The sequence below is a fragment of the Diachasmimorpha longicaudata genome, chromosome 16 (assembly GCF_034640455.1).
Source record: "Diachasmimorpha longicaudata isolate KC_UGA_2023 chromosome 16, iyDiaLong2, whole genome shotgun sequence".
In the NCBI taxonomy this organism is placed as follows: Eukaryota; Metazoa; Arthropoda; class Insecta; order Hymenoptera; family Braconidae; genus Diachasmimorpha; species Diachasmimorpha longicaudata.
Window position 1 is genome coordinate 3,126,833 of NC_087240.1, and position 15,399 is coordinate 3,142,231.

General features: G+C 39.5%; 3 protein-coding genes across 9 annotated transcripts in view; 2 read left to right on the top strand and 1 right to left on the bottom strand.

Annotated features, from left to right (window-relative positions):
- LOC135169993 (E3 ubiquitin-protein ligase synoviolin A) overlaps positions 1-6,987 on the top strand; it is a 29,012-nt gene extending 22,025 nt beyond the window's left edge. For 2 of the 3 annotated variants that reach the window (XM_064135476.1, XM_064135478.1), the window contains 6 exons: positions 3,434-3,526; positions 3,980-4,132; positions 4,218-4,508; positions 4,659-5,091; positions 5,240-5,540; positions 5,722-6,987. In XM_064135476.1, coding sequence (XP_063991546.1) covers positions 3,434-3,526; positions 3,980-4,132; positions 4,218-4,508; positions 4,659-5,091; positions 5,240-5,540; positions 5,722-6,001 — 1,551 coding nt within the window. In that variant the 3' untranslated portion in view covers positions 6,002-6,987. Of the gene's footprint in view, positions 1-2,949; positions 3,299-3,433; positions 3,527-3,979; positions 4,133-4,217; positions 4,509-4,658; positions 5,092-5,239; positions 5,541-5,721 lie in introns of those variants that run through there. The other variant, XM_064135477.1, reaches the window with a different exon arrangement.
- A 2,220-nt stretch (positions 6,988-9,207) lies between these two features.
- LOC135170288 (uncharacterized) lies at positions 9,208-12,709 on the top strand. The gene is made up of 3 exons (XM_064135988.1): positions 9,208-9,338; positions 9,453-9,702; positions 9,939-12,709. The coding sequence occupies exons 2-3, from the start codon at positions 9,557-9,559 to the stop codon at positions 11,512-11,514; spliced, it is 1,722 nt and encodes a 573-aa protein (XP_063992058.1). The 5' UTR covers positions 9,208-9,338; positions 9,453-9,556; the 3' UTR covers positions 11,515-12,709.
- LOC135170309 (uncharacterized) lies at positions 12,184-15,389 on the bottom strand. Of its 5 annotated transcripts, XM_064136015.1 has the most exons (7): positions 14,621-15,242; positions 14,396-14,537; positions 14,254-14,325; positions 13,524-13,632; positions 13,377-13,444; positions 12,851-12,966; positions 12,184-12,513 (listed from the first exon to the last, which is right to left on the bottom strand). In XM_064136015.1, exons 4-7 carry the CDS (start codon positions 13,532-13,534, stop codon positions 12,262-12,264), a joined length of 447 nt encoding a protein of 148 aa, XP_063992085.1. In that variant the 5' UTR covers positions 13,535-13,632; positions 14,254-14,325; positions 14,396-14,537; positions 14,621-15,242; the 3' UTR covers positions 12,184-12,261. The 5 variants fall into 5 exon arrangements, with proteins under 5 accessions (XP_063992085.1, XP_063992084.1, XP_063992087.1 ...); XM_064136014.1 differs by lacking the exon at positions 14,254-14,325; XM_064136017.1 differs by lacking the exons at positions 14,254-14,325; positions 14,396-14,537; positions 14,621-15,242 and adding an exon at positions 15,251-15,389.
- Positions 15,390-15,399: the final 10 nt, after the last annotated feature.

The following is a 15,399-nucleotide window of genomic DNA, read 5'->3' on the forward strand; positions in this document are numbered from 1 at the left end:
ATTTTTTCCAATTCGTTCATTCCATTTATTCTAATAGTATATTCCATTAATTCTAATAGTACAGCGTATTCCATTTATTTCTAAACCACGATATCCCATTCCAACTCCAACAATAGTCGCTCAACTCCAATTAAATTCGATTCCAAAGAGCACGTCCTAATGAACCGTAACCCAGACGAAAAAACCCCACAACGATTCTACCTGCGTTCAAACACCAGCCAAAAGGTCCTCCTCAAGACCCCAAAGATAATAACCCATTTCGCCATATTATTGTTATCCCCTTTTTTTTTCAAATTTACTGTTCATTTCTCTTTTTCGTGAGCACTAGACATGACAGCCCGGGGAGAGTCATGCCCATGCCGTCTCGGTCAATTCCTCGAGTTGAGACTGTTTGCTCAACGTGCCTTGCGTCCCCTTCTTTATTTATTTCTCCCTGTTTTTTTTTTTTTTTTACTCGGAGCTCTTGTACTCTTGTACTTGTCCTGAGCCCCCCCCCCCCTTGGCCCTCCCACATCTGACGGTTTTCAGCGCCGAGGTGACGTGGGATGTCGATGGTCAAGGAAAAATACGTGATTCACGCGCCAGGTAAAAGTCTTCGGGGCATATCGAGAGCGCCGATAAGCGGAACCGGGGGATTTTCTCGACGAGGCCAGGGACTAATAGGTTTAATAGGTTTCTAAACTGTTTAGGTGACGATCATGCGTTACGGGTGGATTGGGCGGGTGGGTGGCTGGGTGGGGGGGAGGTTTAAAAAAAATCTAAAGTAACAGGAAAATAATAAAAAAAAAATTCCGTAAAAATTACGTGTCAGCGGGGAGAGAAAAATTGTGTAAAAATGACGCATCTGTTCTGTAAATTGTCAGTTAAAATAATGATCGGTAAAAATTACGGAACAATTATGGATTTTTTTAGTGAACCTTTAGGGAAAGTTCGAAATCTTCTAGAAAAAATATGGAATGTTAAGCGAAAAAATGCGTAATTTTTACCGCAATTTTTACCGGATGTTGTTTTTTGACCGGCAGATTACGGTACATGCGCGTCATTTTTCAAGAATTTTTCTCTACATCTGTTCAACAATTTTCGGTCAAAATTGCGGAATAGAAAACGTTCAGAACGCACCAAAAAGTATGAAACGTTCAGTGAAAAAATGCGTAATTTTTCCGTAATTTTTACCGATCGTTATTTTGCGCGAGAATTTACGGAACGGGCACGTAATGAAAATAAAATATCTCGGGGCAAATAAAATATCCGATTGACGAGGAAAAAACTGAAATTCCCAAAACTTGAATTATGAATTCCCCGAATGTTTAAATAAATATTCCCAAGAATTGCTGAACACCAGCATATTATTGCAATGTACGTCACAAAAGCCAATGATTTTTAATTGCTAATACCCGCATTGTAACGAGAGAGTACAATGGAACAACTCGTGGAAATGTTTGGCTTCTGATTATTATCGGTTACGACTGAGAAACATCTGACGATTGGAGAATGATTTATGCAGTCATCCGCATGCTTCATTATTCCCATATTTTTTTCTTTCTTTTTAATACACAAGCACATTTTTTTTTTTCGTGTTGAAAGAGAAAATATTTTGCGATGTTGCGATCTTTTCAAAGGAAACGAAACTCCGATGACTCTGCGAAATACAGGAAGGAGAAAGATATATATATTTGAACGTGACAGAGAGGCCAAATTAAGTTTCAGGATATTGGGAAACCGGGAAAATGTGGGATGCATATATTCATGACACATTTAAATGCTCGTTGAGTAATCTATAATTGAACTTCTGTCGGTGATTTTTATCACGAGAGTGGGGAAATCCTTAAGAAAACTGGGCGATCATTTTTTCAGGGATTTTTCGTCCACTAGACCGATAAAAAAAAAGTCCAGAACATGAAAATTTTTTAAAATCAATTCTCGTGAATTTTTGTGAGTTTTTTTGGTAGTTTTGGTATTATTTTATTCAGAAGAATGCAGTAACATATTTTGTTGCTAATGAAATCCACCAGATTTGTCCATTTTTCCGGATAATCGCACATTTTAAGATAATTTTGCATTCCAGAGTTCAAGGAAAATTGTAGTTTTACCACTTGAAAAATATCGACTTTATTGCTTCACGCAGTTCTGAAAATACTTCGCGAAGAGCAGCTCCATCATTTTTATCTTAGATTTCTCAAAAGATTAATTAACAATTTTCTTCCCTCTCGAAATGATTTTATTTTCGAGACAAAAAAAAGTCGCTGCTCTAAATTTCCGTCAAAAGCTCCAAAACCACCGGATTAAAAAAACTCAAAATTATTTTGTCGCCCACAAACTTCCCCACCGAAAACCTCTTGACTATTTTCCCCTAGAGCACTTCCCTACCCTTCCCTTAGAAAAAAATTGAAATTCAAAATCTGACCACAATTTTTTGTCTCTCAAAAATTTATAAATATCCTAAACGCCCCTGCATTCATCAAAAAATTCGACAAATTTTTTTTTTTTTGCTTTTCTAGTTCCCTCGGGTCCCCATTCCATCTTGACCCTGCGCCTTTCCTTCCCTATTTCCATCACCACCAACCCTTCCATTTCACCCTTCCATAACCGACGACTGAAGAAATAAGTTAAAAGTAAAAAAAAAAAAAAAAAAAATCTTCCAGAGGTGTTCCCGCACGGCCACCCATCCTTCTAGTGACCACACTTATCGTTACTTAGCTTTCAATATCTAAATCGCCCCACCATTACCCTGCGCCATTCCGGCAGAACTCGACAAATGAATTTTTCTAGTATATAAAGTTCTTCGCAAATTTCTTTACCATTTTTCCCCCGAACATCCCCTCCGATGGTACCCCCAGCCCCATAAACATCTTCGAAAAATGGCTGTTTCGACCACTTGGCTTTCGCCTGAGCTGGCCGAGTGACCGGCGGGGGGCGTAACTGGCTGTTCACCAAACGACACGTAAGTGTCCTCCTGTTTCCCAGAACCTCCGCAACTCCCTAGCGCCAAATACTTCGGTTGTCAAAAAAAAAAAAAAAACTACAGTAACACAAGCCATAAGTATTATCAATCAGTCAATGTTGTGTGATATCAGCAGCCAGTTGGCTTGCGTATGTTAAATCTCAAGTCCATTGTCATTGAAAAACTCCAAAATTATTGAGTTTATATGGTGAGCTGAGGGTCATCAAGATGCGGGCGGTTGTGGTAATGCTTGTGAGTGTTGCACTCACGTGTTTGGTTATTGGGAATGCTTATTACCAGAAGAAACAGTTCTATCCTTCTGTCGTCTACATAACCAAGTCGAATCCCAGTATGGCTGTGAGTTTATTTTGTTTATTGGTACTGTTGTGTACTTATTAAGATTAGGGGTTATGTTTTGGAGACTAGACATAGAAGAAACGTCCCCTGGGACTGGGGTTTGTTAATTTTGTGACACGTTTGTTGTTCTTTCAGGTCATCTACGTTCAAGGTCTCATCATTGTCTTCATGACCAACACCTTCTTGAGGAAGATCTTCTTTGGCAATCTGAGGGCCGCTGAACTCGAGGTGAGCATTCCAGAATGTGGAGGAATGGGTTTCTCAAAGTTCTTTTTAGCTGGCGATGGTTAGGGGTGCCCAGGGGGTTATTATTTTTGTTTGGAAGGGCATAACGTTTGGCAGACTATCATTAAGGGTTGCAAAAAGGTTTGAACGATATTTTTGGACAGGTTTTTCGATTTTTAACAAATAAATTCAGTGGGATCGAGGGATTTTATAAGAAAATTAGCACATTCGTCTCTAGTAGTTTTGAAGATTGTTAATGACAATTTGTTTATGAGTTCAGAGTGATTCCAGGGGTCATTGTTATCAGCACAATTGTGTTTCTATCTTTGGAGCGATTGACAAAAATTATGAGAAAAAAAATATCAGTTGTCTTTTCCTCAATACATTTGTGGTACTTAATCACAATCTGAAATAATAAAAAAACCATTTGTCGTTATCTAAAAATACTGTTTGCAGCACCTCGTGGAAAAAGCCTGGTACGCCGTAACCGAGACCTGCCTTGCATTCACAGTCTTCAGGGATGACTTCAGTCCCAAGTTCATTGCATTATTCACGTTATTACTGTTTCTCAAATCGTTCCACTGGCTTGCCGAGGATAGAGTCGACTACGTAAGTCCACTGTTGAATTAAAAATGAACGTACCAGTAAATTGAAGTTTCAATAAATTTTTCCTTGCTACTTTTCCTATTTTCAGATGGAAAGGAGTCCAGTGATCACGTGGCTATTTCACCTACGTGTAGCTACACTACTCATTCTTCTATCGTCCATAAATTTAACTATGATTGAGTATGCTTACGACTCTACACTAGCAAAAGGTGCATCTGTGCAGTTGGTATTTGGATTTGAATACGCCATTCTACTGACTGTTGTACTGAATATTAGTGTCAAGTACATTCTGCATACGATTGATCTTCAGAATGATAGCCCGTGGGAGAATAAGCCTGTTTTGTTATTATACACTGAATTGGTGATTGGATTAATTAAGGTGAGTGTTAATCACGTGCCTGATACTCCGAAGATTATTTTATTGACATATCGGGAACTTCGGGTCCTTTAAAAATATTTTAGAAAATATTTTCTGTATATAATTTAATTAATTCTCTCAGTAAATTGTAATAAAAAATTTAATTATCAGGTCATTCTCTACGTCGCCTTCGTCACAGTAATGGTGAAACTGTACACCCTGCCCTTATTTGCGGTTCGACCGATGTACTACACCATGAGAACATTCAAGAAAGCGTTCCAGGACATTGTCATGTCTCGAAGGGCAATCAGAAACATGAATACGTTTTATCCAGATGCAACAGCGGAGGAGCTCGCGGCTGCTGATAATGTCTGCATTATTTGTCGGGAGGAGATGGTCTCAGCCAGTAAAAAACTCCCCTGCAATCATATTTTCCATACTGCATGCTTGAGATCGTGGTTCCAGCGTCAACAGACGTGTCCCACGTGTCGGTTGAACATCCTCAGACCTGCTACACCCACCACTGATAACAGACCGCAGAATCAAGGACAGGGGACGAATCCAACACCTCAGCAAGGACAGACTCCAATTAGTAATCAAGAGGGTAATTGAAAAAAATTGATTAATAAATTTTTAAAACTAAATTATCGTAATTATGAAACTTGAGGGAAATGGCTCGTTTTTCTTGCACTAAGTTCCTTTTTACAATAATTTTATCCTCGTAATTTACTGATATAATGAATTAATTGCAGGTCCACGAGCAGAGCCAATAACTCTGGCCAACCTCCGAGCTGCTATGGGTCAGACAACTCCATTTCCGCCCGAAGGAATGCCATTCTTCGCTCCACCATTTCCAAATGTCGTCCCATTTCCACCAGTGCCAACTCCACCACCCAATCTAACTGCTCTGAGTGAAGACGAACTCAGGGCGATGGAGGGGAACTTGAGACAGGCTGTTGAAACAAGGATAGAAACTCTCCAGAGAGTTCAACTACTCTTAGATGCTGCCAATGCCATGATGAATCAGTATCACACTGCGGCAGCTACTGCCAAGTAAGCATTGTCATCAATTTAATGTATTACTTATCGATCCATTATTCAATTTTGTGAATATGAAAAAAAAATTTTAAAAACTCATTTGATTTATTCATATTATGATCATTTATTCATTATCTTAAAGAAAAATTAGCAATTTCCTTTTAAATGAATGACTAATTATTTCTTTTGATTCCAGCATCCCAATGCCACCAACGCCGAGTCCCCCACACCCTCAGCCACAACCAGCCACAGCAGCAGCCCCCCCGGATCCCCCGAAACCCCCAGGATTCGTCTTCACGTCGCCGACGGTTGACCCCAATTCCACGTCGTCGACTGCCAACGCCTCGAGCACGAGCAGCGGTGGCAGCGAGCCAACTCCATCAACATCTTCAACTCTGCAGGAACAAGACGATGAAGCAACGGTCCTCAGACAGAGACGACTCCAGAAATTCACAGTACCGTCGACGGAGCAGTAAAATAATGGAGTGAAAAAAAAAAGGAAAAGCACTTGTCTTGGAAAATTGGAGATTTTGTTGATCCTGATCGCTCCTGGCAGGCGTTCAGTCATCGAAATACTAAGGAATGAGGACATAATGTTGCGAGTGTGAAAATCTAGGGAAATAATTAGCTGATAATTGATTCAGTGGTCGAGTGGAGGGATAATTAAGCCTGAGAACTCATTAATTAGGAGCCTCGTTGATTAACGGGCCATCCCACTGAAAAAAACCATAAACATTTTTTGTACAGAATTTTATGATCTGTAAAAAATGCTATTGACATTTTTTTCTAAATTTAATAGTTTTGAAGGTATTTTCGAAATTCGCAATCTATCGAAAAAAAATCTTAATTAAAAAAATGGAAAAATGAAAATATCTTCAAGAATAAGGAATTCTGGGTAAAATGTCATACGACACTTTTTGAGTAGAATTTCATTCCCTATGAAAACTCTCTTATGACATTTTTTCATAGATCCAATCGTTATCGAGATAAATTAACATTTGTGGTCATAAATCGAAATTTCACTCAACCACTGAATCCAACTCATTTTCATTTCTGTTATTATAATTATTATTTGTTTATTCGTGTGTACATAATTTGAATTTTTGAGGTACTAAACAGGTAATTCTCCTCATCTTCCATTCATATTTTGCTATTCTCTTCAAATTATCAATTTAAAAATGATAAAATAAATATATCGAGAGAGTGCTTTAAACTCGTCATCGAGTAGTACAATTTTATTGTATTTTACTGCGTGCACTCAATTGTTGTTAATCAATACTGATGAATAATGACAGATGAATTTAAATGAAATGTGTATAGAATTCTCAGGTGATGTTGAGACATTGTTTTGTGACGTTTGAATGGAATAATGGGGTTAGACTGGTGGGGATATGCCATACGTGTGTAAAAATTCATAGTGTTGGTTATCGCCACGTGTAATAAACCTATTTGTCTATTAAAACTGTGTTTTACATTTCTCCCTTGACAACCCCTCCATAAAAATTTAAAATACTCCATTTTTTGAAGAAAAAAAAATTTTGCAGGTTTCGAATTTCCCGCTCTTTTTGAGGAAATTATTTTTCGTTAGGAAACCTCTTCGGAGTTTCTGCTTTCCTGATACATATCGAACATTTCAGAATCAAATTCAAGCGCTAATAAATGAATCCACCGACAATATTTCAACCAGAATATCGCATGAAGTATCAGGAGAACATGAAGTGACAGGCGGCATCGGCAACCAGAGGAGATACCTCTTTCGATATTCTACTCTCCTGATACATTTTGAACGTTCCGGAGCCGAAATCAAGCCCAATGAATGATTTTAGTGACAATTTTCGACTAGAAGTATCAAGAGAACATGATGATAGAGCAGGTGTTGCAGACATGCACAGTTACCTTCTTCATACATTCTACTCCCCTGATACATCCTGAACAACCCCGAGCCCCAATGAATGATTTTAGCGACGATTTTCACGCAGAAGGATGGGGAGAACATAAAGTGATAGTAGGTATTCCAGAGCCTGGTAGTGCCGCCTCTTCGGAGATTCTACATTCCTGATACACTCCGGACGCTTAACGCCGAATCCGGACCCTAACGAACGCGCTTCGCGGTCCGGAATATCGTCTGAGATATCCGGAGAATATAACCCGACAGGAGGCATTCTCGACAGGAGCTGCTAGCTCTTCCCGTATTCTGTTGTCCTGATACATTTTGGATGTTTCATGCCCGAATTCAAGCCCCAATCGACACATCCAGCGACAATTTTCTACCAGAACATTTTCAAGTGTATTAGGAACACAGAAAGTAAGAGTAGGTATTCGTCGATACGCGGTAAGCTCTTAGAACCTCCTGCTCTCCTGATACTTTCTCAACATTTCAAACTCGAATTCAAGCCCCCTATCAAGTGATCCATCCACAATATTTGAAGCGGAATATCGTACGGTGTATCAGGAACATAGAATGTACGAGTAGGTATTCCTTCACGATCGCCTGACTCCTTTAACCTCCTGTTCTCCTGATACAATCCGAAACTTTCTGAAGCGTTCTAGCCGTAATCTCAAGCCCAGTGACAAGTTGTCCTCCTAGCCTGAACCAAGTGGTTTTTTTTCTTTCTTTTCATTTATTTATCGTGATTACTCTACTGCAATGAGCAATGTTACTTATGCTAGTACGCAATTGTCGTATTGAATGTTAAAAAAAAATTATTTTTATCTGAGAAATGCAGTGTAATTCTGTACGGCGCCATCTTGCAGCACTCTTGGTAACCCTGTGCTATGGCTAATTGACCAATATGATGCGTAGCACTATTCGATCTATCGAAATCGAATGGGAAATAGTCGATTGTCCCCTTGGAACCACCATGTTTAATTAGTGAACCGTGTGGCATTCCATGGGAGGATTTTGTCTATTAAATTATGCCCATGGAGATGATGATATCACCAGCAATTAATTGAACAAATAAAGTGGCCCAGATATCTGGTAGATTTGTCACGACTAAAAGTGGAAGAAGGAAGAGAATCCATGTCCAATCAGCACACTTAACTCCTGGAGCCACTGGAGAGAGTAAGACAAGGTTACAAGTGTTTTTTTCAACTCCTGGACTCTACCAAACCTGCAAAAAAACACCTCAAACTGCCCAGGAAAGTCATCATGTCTTTCGATGGTGTCTAGAAGCCTGAAAGTGTCCATTGGTACTGATCTCCCTCAACAATGACTTTGGCGCCCAAAGTTGGACAGGTCATTGTTGGTTAGAAAATACCTGGGGAAAGCCTCCTCAGGACTGTGTCCTTATTCATGTCGCCGAGGCGCACTGTCGCCGACGAAAACTCGTCACTACCTCTGAAGGTATTTCGTGGTGTCGACGGTAACAAAATAATCCTTGGGGAAGAGTTCGCTGGTGTGAGGAGGGACCACAGAGTAGTGCAGTTTGCAATCAGGAACGGGGAGAGAGCCACGAGCTTTAGGGTTGATGTACTTGTGGTGCTAGTGCTTCTGGTGCTTTGGGGATTTTGGGATAAAGGGGTGCTTTGTGGGGGTCTTTTTGGGGGTTATTCGGTGCTAAGGGTCTGGGCTGTTCTCACCACTGTTGACACTGGTGAGAGTCATGATTTTTAAGTGGATGGAATGGAGAATTAATTGATACACAGTTGAACTTTTAACCAAATTGTTTATTTCCTGCAGATACTTTGTTGGTTGTTGAGTCTGTTGGTGTTCAAATAATTTGTAAACGACTGTTATCCTGTTGCGAATCAAGCACGTTCTTACCCTGGAATACTGTAAAGGATGTGTTCATCAATGAAGTCATAACTGGAGTGAGTAATTCCCAAAAATACATTGCAATTTTGATTTATGTCTTAGACGGTTCTATATCAATTGTTGTGACCGAACGTTTATAATATTATTTACTCCACTTTCATATGTTACAGCATCGAGTTTTATACTACTTGACGTTTATCGTCAAAGACTCATCCGGAGGTAAAGACGCTGAGAAATTGGTTCCTTTATTCCGCGAGTTGAAGCCAGAGAGACAATGCCTGGAATACATGTACGAACATTTAGCAACTGTGGTTGGGATAACGGGGAGAAAGAACCTCTCCTGACGGTCCCAGGGTCCTACTGGCTCTGCTGCAAACAGAACATATATAAATTTACGTTCAAACATCATAAATCAATGAGGTAGATTTTCGTCTGCTCGGACATTAAATTGTTCAACTGCAAAATCAATTGATCAATTGATCAATTGATTTTGATATTCCTGACAATCCACTGAAACGAATTTATTTGGATACTTAGCCCGTTTCTCGGAGATGATCTAATAATTTTCCTTCTAGTTCATAATGTCATTCAACTATTCCTCAAATAAATAGTTAAAACGATAACTGAATTTCACCAATTTTATTTACCTTTTGCAGGCCTCTCCGGGACTTCGCCCACGCGCGTGAGCTGATGAAAGTTGTCCGTAAAATAATAAAACTTCAGCCGCGTCAGGGCCAACAGTTTTGCACCCGCCACCTCCTGGTGACATACAATCACTCCTCCTGGACGCGTCAGGACAAGATGTTCGCAATGTTAAAATTTCGCGATCATCCAGAGGCAGTAGCCTACCCCCACGCCTTCATCCTTACAATTAAAATGACCTCTCCCAACACCGTCCCATCAAGGTCGTCGGCCCTCGCAGTTAAACCCTCTCCTGGGGACGATTCCTCCACGGACTCTTCCACGGGACTAACTCCATTGCCCGCGTCGCAAAAAAAAATAAAATCAGCGTCGTTCTTCGGGAATTTGGCACTTCCCCTTGTTGAAAAATACCTCCACGAACAGAAGGACCCACCACCTCCCTGCGAAAAGCCCCGGGAGCTTCTCAACGACGTCCAGGAGACAGCGGACATGCCTTACCAGTACCTGATCGAGCGAGAGATCGAAAAGACTAATGCAAAAGTCGCAAAAATAAGTCAAAATACGATGAAATGTGATCCTCAAGCCCAGAATCACGAGATCACGACATCTCCCAGGGGCAGATCAACACCAGGATCATCTGCAATTGACAGTACATCTAAATCAGCTGATATCACCGACCTGGTGATGGAGGGCCTGATGTTTACCATCAGACAGGACAAAGACTCGGTGACTGTTGTCGAGCAGAAGACGAAGCTAGAGCCCGACGAGGTCCTCGAGAACTCTGAGAAGGTCGAGGGGAGGACTGGCGAGTGCCTAGTGAACTCGAGTCTTCTGAAGCTCGAGAACTTGGTGGGGAAGATTGAGATCGCAGGCGGAAGAGAGAAGGAGAGGGTTTCACTTTTTTTCGGACCCGAGGGAGACATTCCCAGTGATGATACTGGACCTGTGACGTCCACATGCGTCCAGGAGGTCGTTTTCCCTCATTTGGATGTTCGAACAGAGGGGGTGAGGACTGGGGAGGGTGAGAAGGGCGTCAGAAGCTCGAGAACCACGTCCTCCAGATGTTCCTCCAGGTCTGAACGTCGTGATGACGTTGAAAATGACCGAGAGGGGATTGAGGAGGAGGACATCATTCCTGAGGTTCTCCAGGATGATGGTGGCCCTTGTCTGGGGGTCACTGGATTTTCGAGGGACAAGCCCAAGAGCCCGCTCATGGATGACGAGCATTTTCATGAGAGTTCTGAGAACAGCTCCAGGGTTACGCCCAAGATCATCTCCAATGAGAGTGTGAAGATCGATCTTTCGCTCTGGAAGTCCGCCAGGTCTGGGAGGAATCCCAGCTACAATGATGAGGACAGCAAGGACGCTGGTCGGAGTCTGGAGGGCACCTCGGAGGGAACTGAGGGGAGGAGGACACTTGCTGCTAAGAGACGAATTCTTCCAGAGGAGAATCAGGAGGAGGAGAGGGTTAATCTATTGAAGCTAGTTGACGATATGACTATGGGTGTCAGGGTCGTTGTTCAGCGGTTAGATATTGGTAGTTTGTCTAGGTTTGGGGGGAAAAGGGCCTATTCACGAGAGTGTGTATGATAGCTGTGGATTTGTTGGAGGAGATCGGGGAGGATCGCACCCCATTCTAGTTCATTTTGAGGGATTAATTATTATTTTAATTTGAGGTGAATGTACTGAGATTTTCTTTTAGAGAATTAATTCTCTACTCGAAAGTATTACTTGTGTTTTTATGCTCCTCTTCGCTTTCGAAATATTCGAGAATAGATGAAAAAATATTCTTTGACATTTTCTCTAATTTATAAAAGTTCGAATTCATTCAATTGGAGACGAAAATGTTGAAAAATATATATTTTTTTAGTTTAATTGTCTATTTAAGGTTTACTCGATTATTCTGTCCCTTTTTATTGGCGAGATTTTCAAAGGGATAAATTGTATATCTTTTTATTTAATTAGAGTGGCATTTATGTCTCAAATATTTTTGGATGTTTCCTTTCATTTTCAGAATGTTCATAATAATTCACATTAGTGAATGCAATAGAAGCATGACTGCCACAATCTGATAACAAAAATTCAATGAATCAAATTATGAATGAATTAATGCTGTCCTGTCCTCCCCAATTTCACTTTCTAATTGAATAAATGTGATAAATCAATTGAAAAAGTTAGTGGAGGGCAATATTTGTTAAAAATCGTCGAGCACTACATTAAATTGGCACACAAATACATGGACCAACTGTCCATCACATATTCAACCATAATAAGTTTATTGTTCATCATATTGATATTGATTAATTAAGTTTAGTTATCAGTTATTATCGAGTATTATCAATGTTGATCCTTATCTGTTTTTTTGAGGATATTGTCGATAGTACAGTCTTCAGTTCTCCTCACTTGCTCCACCACTGTCTTCAAGTCCTTGACAGTCCTCAACATTGCTTCTAAATTAGTTTTCAGGGCTTTTTGGCTGTCTATTGTGCCTTTGGTGACAGGTACAATGGTCTGGAAAAGCTCTCGTTGCTCATCCAATATTACTAGGGGCAGGAGGGGAGCTGAGGGCTTTATTATCACTGGAGCTTTCTGAGAACAGTCATTGGCGTTTTATTTCTGGTTTAATGAGTTTTCTATTTTTTTTCTCTTCTGTTATAAATGCTAATGTCAGAAGCTTTTATCTTCAACTCATGTACACAAAGCAATTTATTAATTGTAATGTTTTTTTGGTGCAAGAGACTCATCTGCCACTTTATGAAAAAAATAAACTGAAGTTTGGTCGTTATTTGCCTATTTTAATTTCTTTCCGGAGCTTCATCTTTTTATTTCAACAGCTGGTTTTAATCATTTTTTTCTCGATTGTCATCACATTTAAACTATTCATTTGCCTATAAAAAATAAAATTCAAGTTTTGTCATTTTCTTACGTTGATTTGCGTTGTCAGTCGTAAAGCTTTAGAGAGCTCCTCGGCACATTTTTGAGGATATCTCTCTCTGATGTCGCACAGCTCGAATACTACGTCTTCACATTGCTGTTCAAGGTCTACCAGATGAGAATAAATTAAATTATCAATTCATTGAGGCGATTCAGCAAGTCATTGAGTGGAAAAGTGTAGCTCAATTTTTGCATGAAACAAATCTTTAATGAATATTGTTGAATGTTGGAAGAATACAGCAATTTTTGCAACTAAATGTTTTTATGCAATTTTAAGAGCTCCAAAGATGTAGGCAAAATTAATCGTTATTATTTGTCGATATCTCGAGATTGGCAGAGTGAAAATTCGCGATTTTTTTCTCATCTTGAAGGCATTATTTGCAGCTTGAAAAGGAAATTTGATTTATCGAAATCGAATCGTTTGTTTAGAAAATATTTATGATTAAGTGAGATCATCGCCAAAAACTTTTCACTGTTGTTTTAATGCAAAGGAGTGAAATCGACGAGTGTGTACTCACCAGGCGCTGCATCCACCTCCATCTTATCACCCGGAGGATTCTTCCGATCTTCTAACGAACCCGTGATCCTAACGAGACATAAAAACCCTGCAACGTAACCCAAAACTGCAAAAGATCTCAGAAAACCGTTGGAAAAATCAAAACAACTTCTCTCTCATTCAAAATCCTCCATGATCCCGTGGACTGACATCAGCGACAGTTTATTCCAGTGGTCATCACTGGAATCATCGGACTGATAGTTCCTGGAAGCAGTGACCTGCAAGAAAATAAAAATAAAAATTTAACGAAGAAAATTGAATTTTCATCTCAGTCCTATTCTACATGCAATTCATTACATGACATGCCATTACTTTCGATTACTGAAAAAGTGCATGTAAACCATTAATAACAGAGTCCGCTAATTACCCTGCACTTCACCTAATTAAAAAAAACGAGTCAGCGAATTTCAATGGTTGAATGAAAAAAAAAAAAGTGAAGTGACTCCATTTTTCATTGAGTACGTCACATTCCTGACAGATTAATTAACTGATTTATTTATGAATTTATTTACTTGCAAGTTTATGATTTTTTTATAGCCTTCATAACTTCCTCACATTTCATAAAATATCTTAATAGATTGAACTTTCATTTAATGAGAAATACTGATAGAGACCTAGAGGAATAAATGAACTCTGATAAATAAATAATTGATGCCACGTAAAAATAAATACAGTAACCGAATAGATAATTGATAAATATCTTAGACTCCAGAATTATCAGTGGGGCATTAACATATTTCAGCGTAATAGCATTATTAGACTATCATTATGAGACATGAAATAATGACTAACGAGTGTCAAATGCCCACAGGCTCTTCTCAATGTTTTAACGCAATTACCTGAATAATTCATTGAATTTTTCTCTCGCGACTGCGCGTCATCGAATTTTCCAACATCAATAAACACCGTAGCTATCGTTTTTAGAGATAAAAAAAAATTATTGCCGAGATTTACAAGGATAAATTCAATTTGATTCATTACCACATTTTTTTAATGGAAATGTCGGTAATTATCAGTCTTATCTGATGATCGTAATATCTTAATTCGTGAAACCACATGACTATTTTCCCTGTCAAAGACGTCGTAAAGCAGAGTACATTCGCCGATGATAAGTGGTACACATCTGTAATTGAGCAAAACTATTATGAACAAAAAACTAATTGGCCAGCGCCATTGAGGATTAAAAAAATACTTAAGTTTATTCACCTCGGCCTAAAAAAATGGCGATTCATTTCCATACATGAATGAATTGGAAATTTAATGGATTGAGGACGTCCTGCTGCATCCAATTAGAATTATAAAGTCAATCTAGAATAAGCTCAAGTCCAATTCACCAAAAATCGTGGCCCAATACGTCAAGGAAGTACCACACGTATAATTAGATTTACCCAATAGCACATGTTTAATAGGCGCACTCTGCTGCCCAACTTTCACAACTCTCGGGGTTTTAGCATTGTATTATGTAACAATATTAACACAAGCACAAAATTGACAGTGTAGGATACTTGACAGGCATCAACATCGAGGCCTGTTGCCTCGACGTTGATGTTGCAATGGACGATGATGACAGGAATTTTCTCAATAAAAATCATAGTCCTGAGTATTCGGTATTACAGCATTGGCAAGTTTTTTGTTTACTCTGTGCAATTGTTAAAAATCAAATATTTACTCAGAACATTGCGACATTAATTTCTTCCTGATTTTGTTGACCAGAATAACGTCCGGAGTAATCCTAGACTCTTCTTGATTTCTGAGGTCATCGGTCGTTAGACAAACAACCGTTACCACAATCCCCATGCAACGTCCTCTCCACATCTCTAGGTGATATCAACTCACCTGGTGTTTATTTCCTTTTGCATCGGTTAGACCGGTCTCTGGGGATCGTGGAATATGGAGAGGGATTACTGATCAACGATAAATTATCACATGTTGTGGTGTTTTCTTGTATTTAATCCCTTGAATTTTTGGAACACTACGGAATTTCC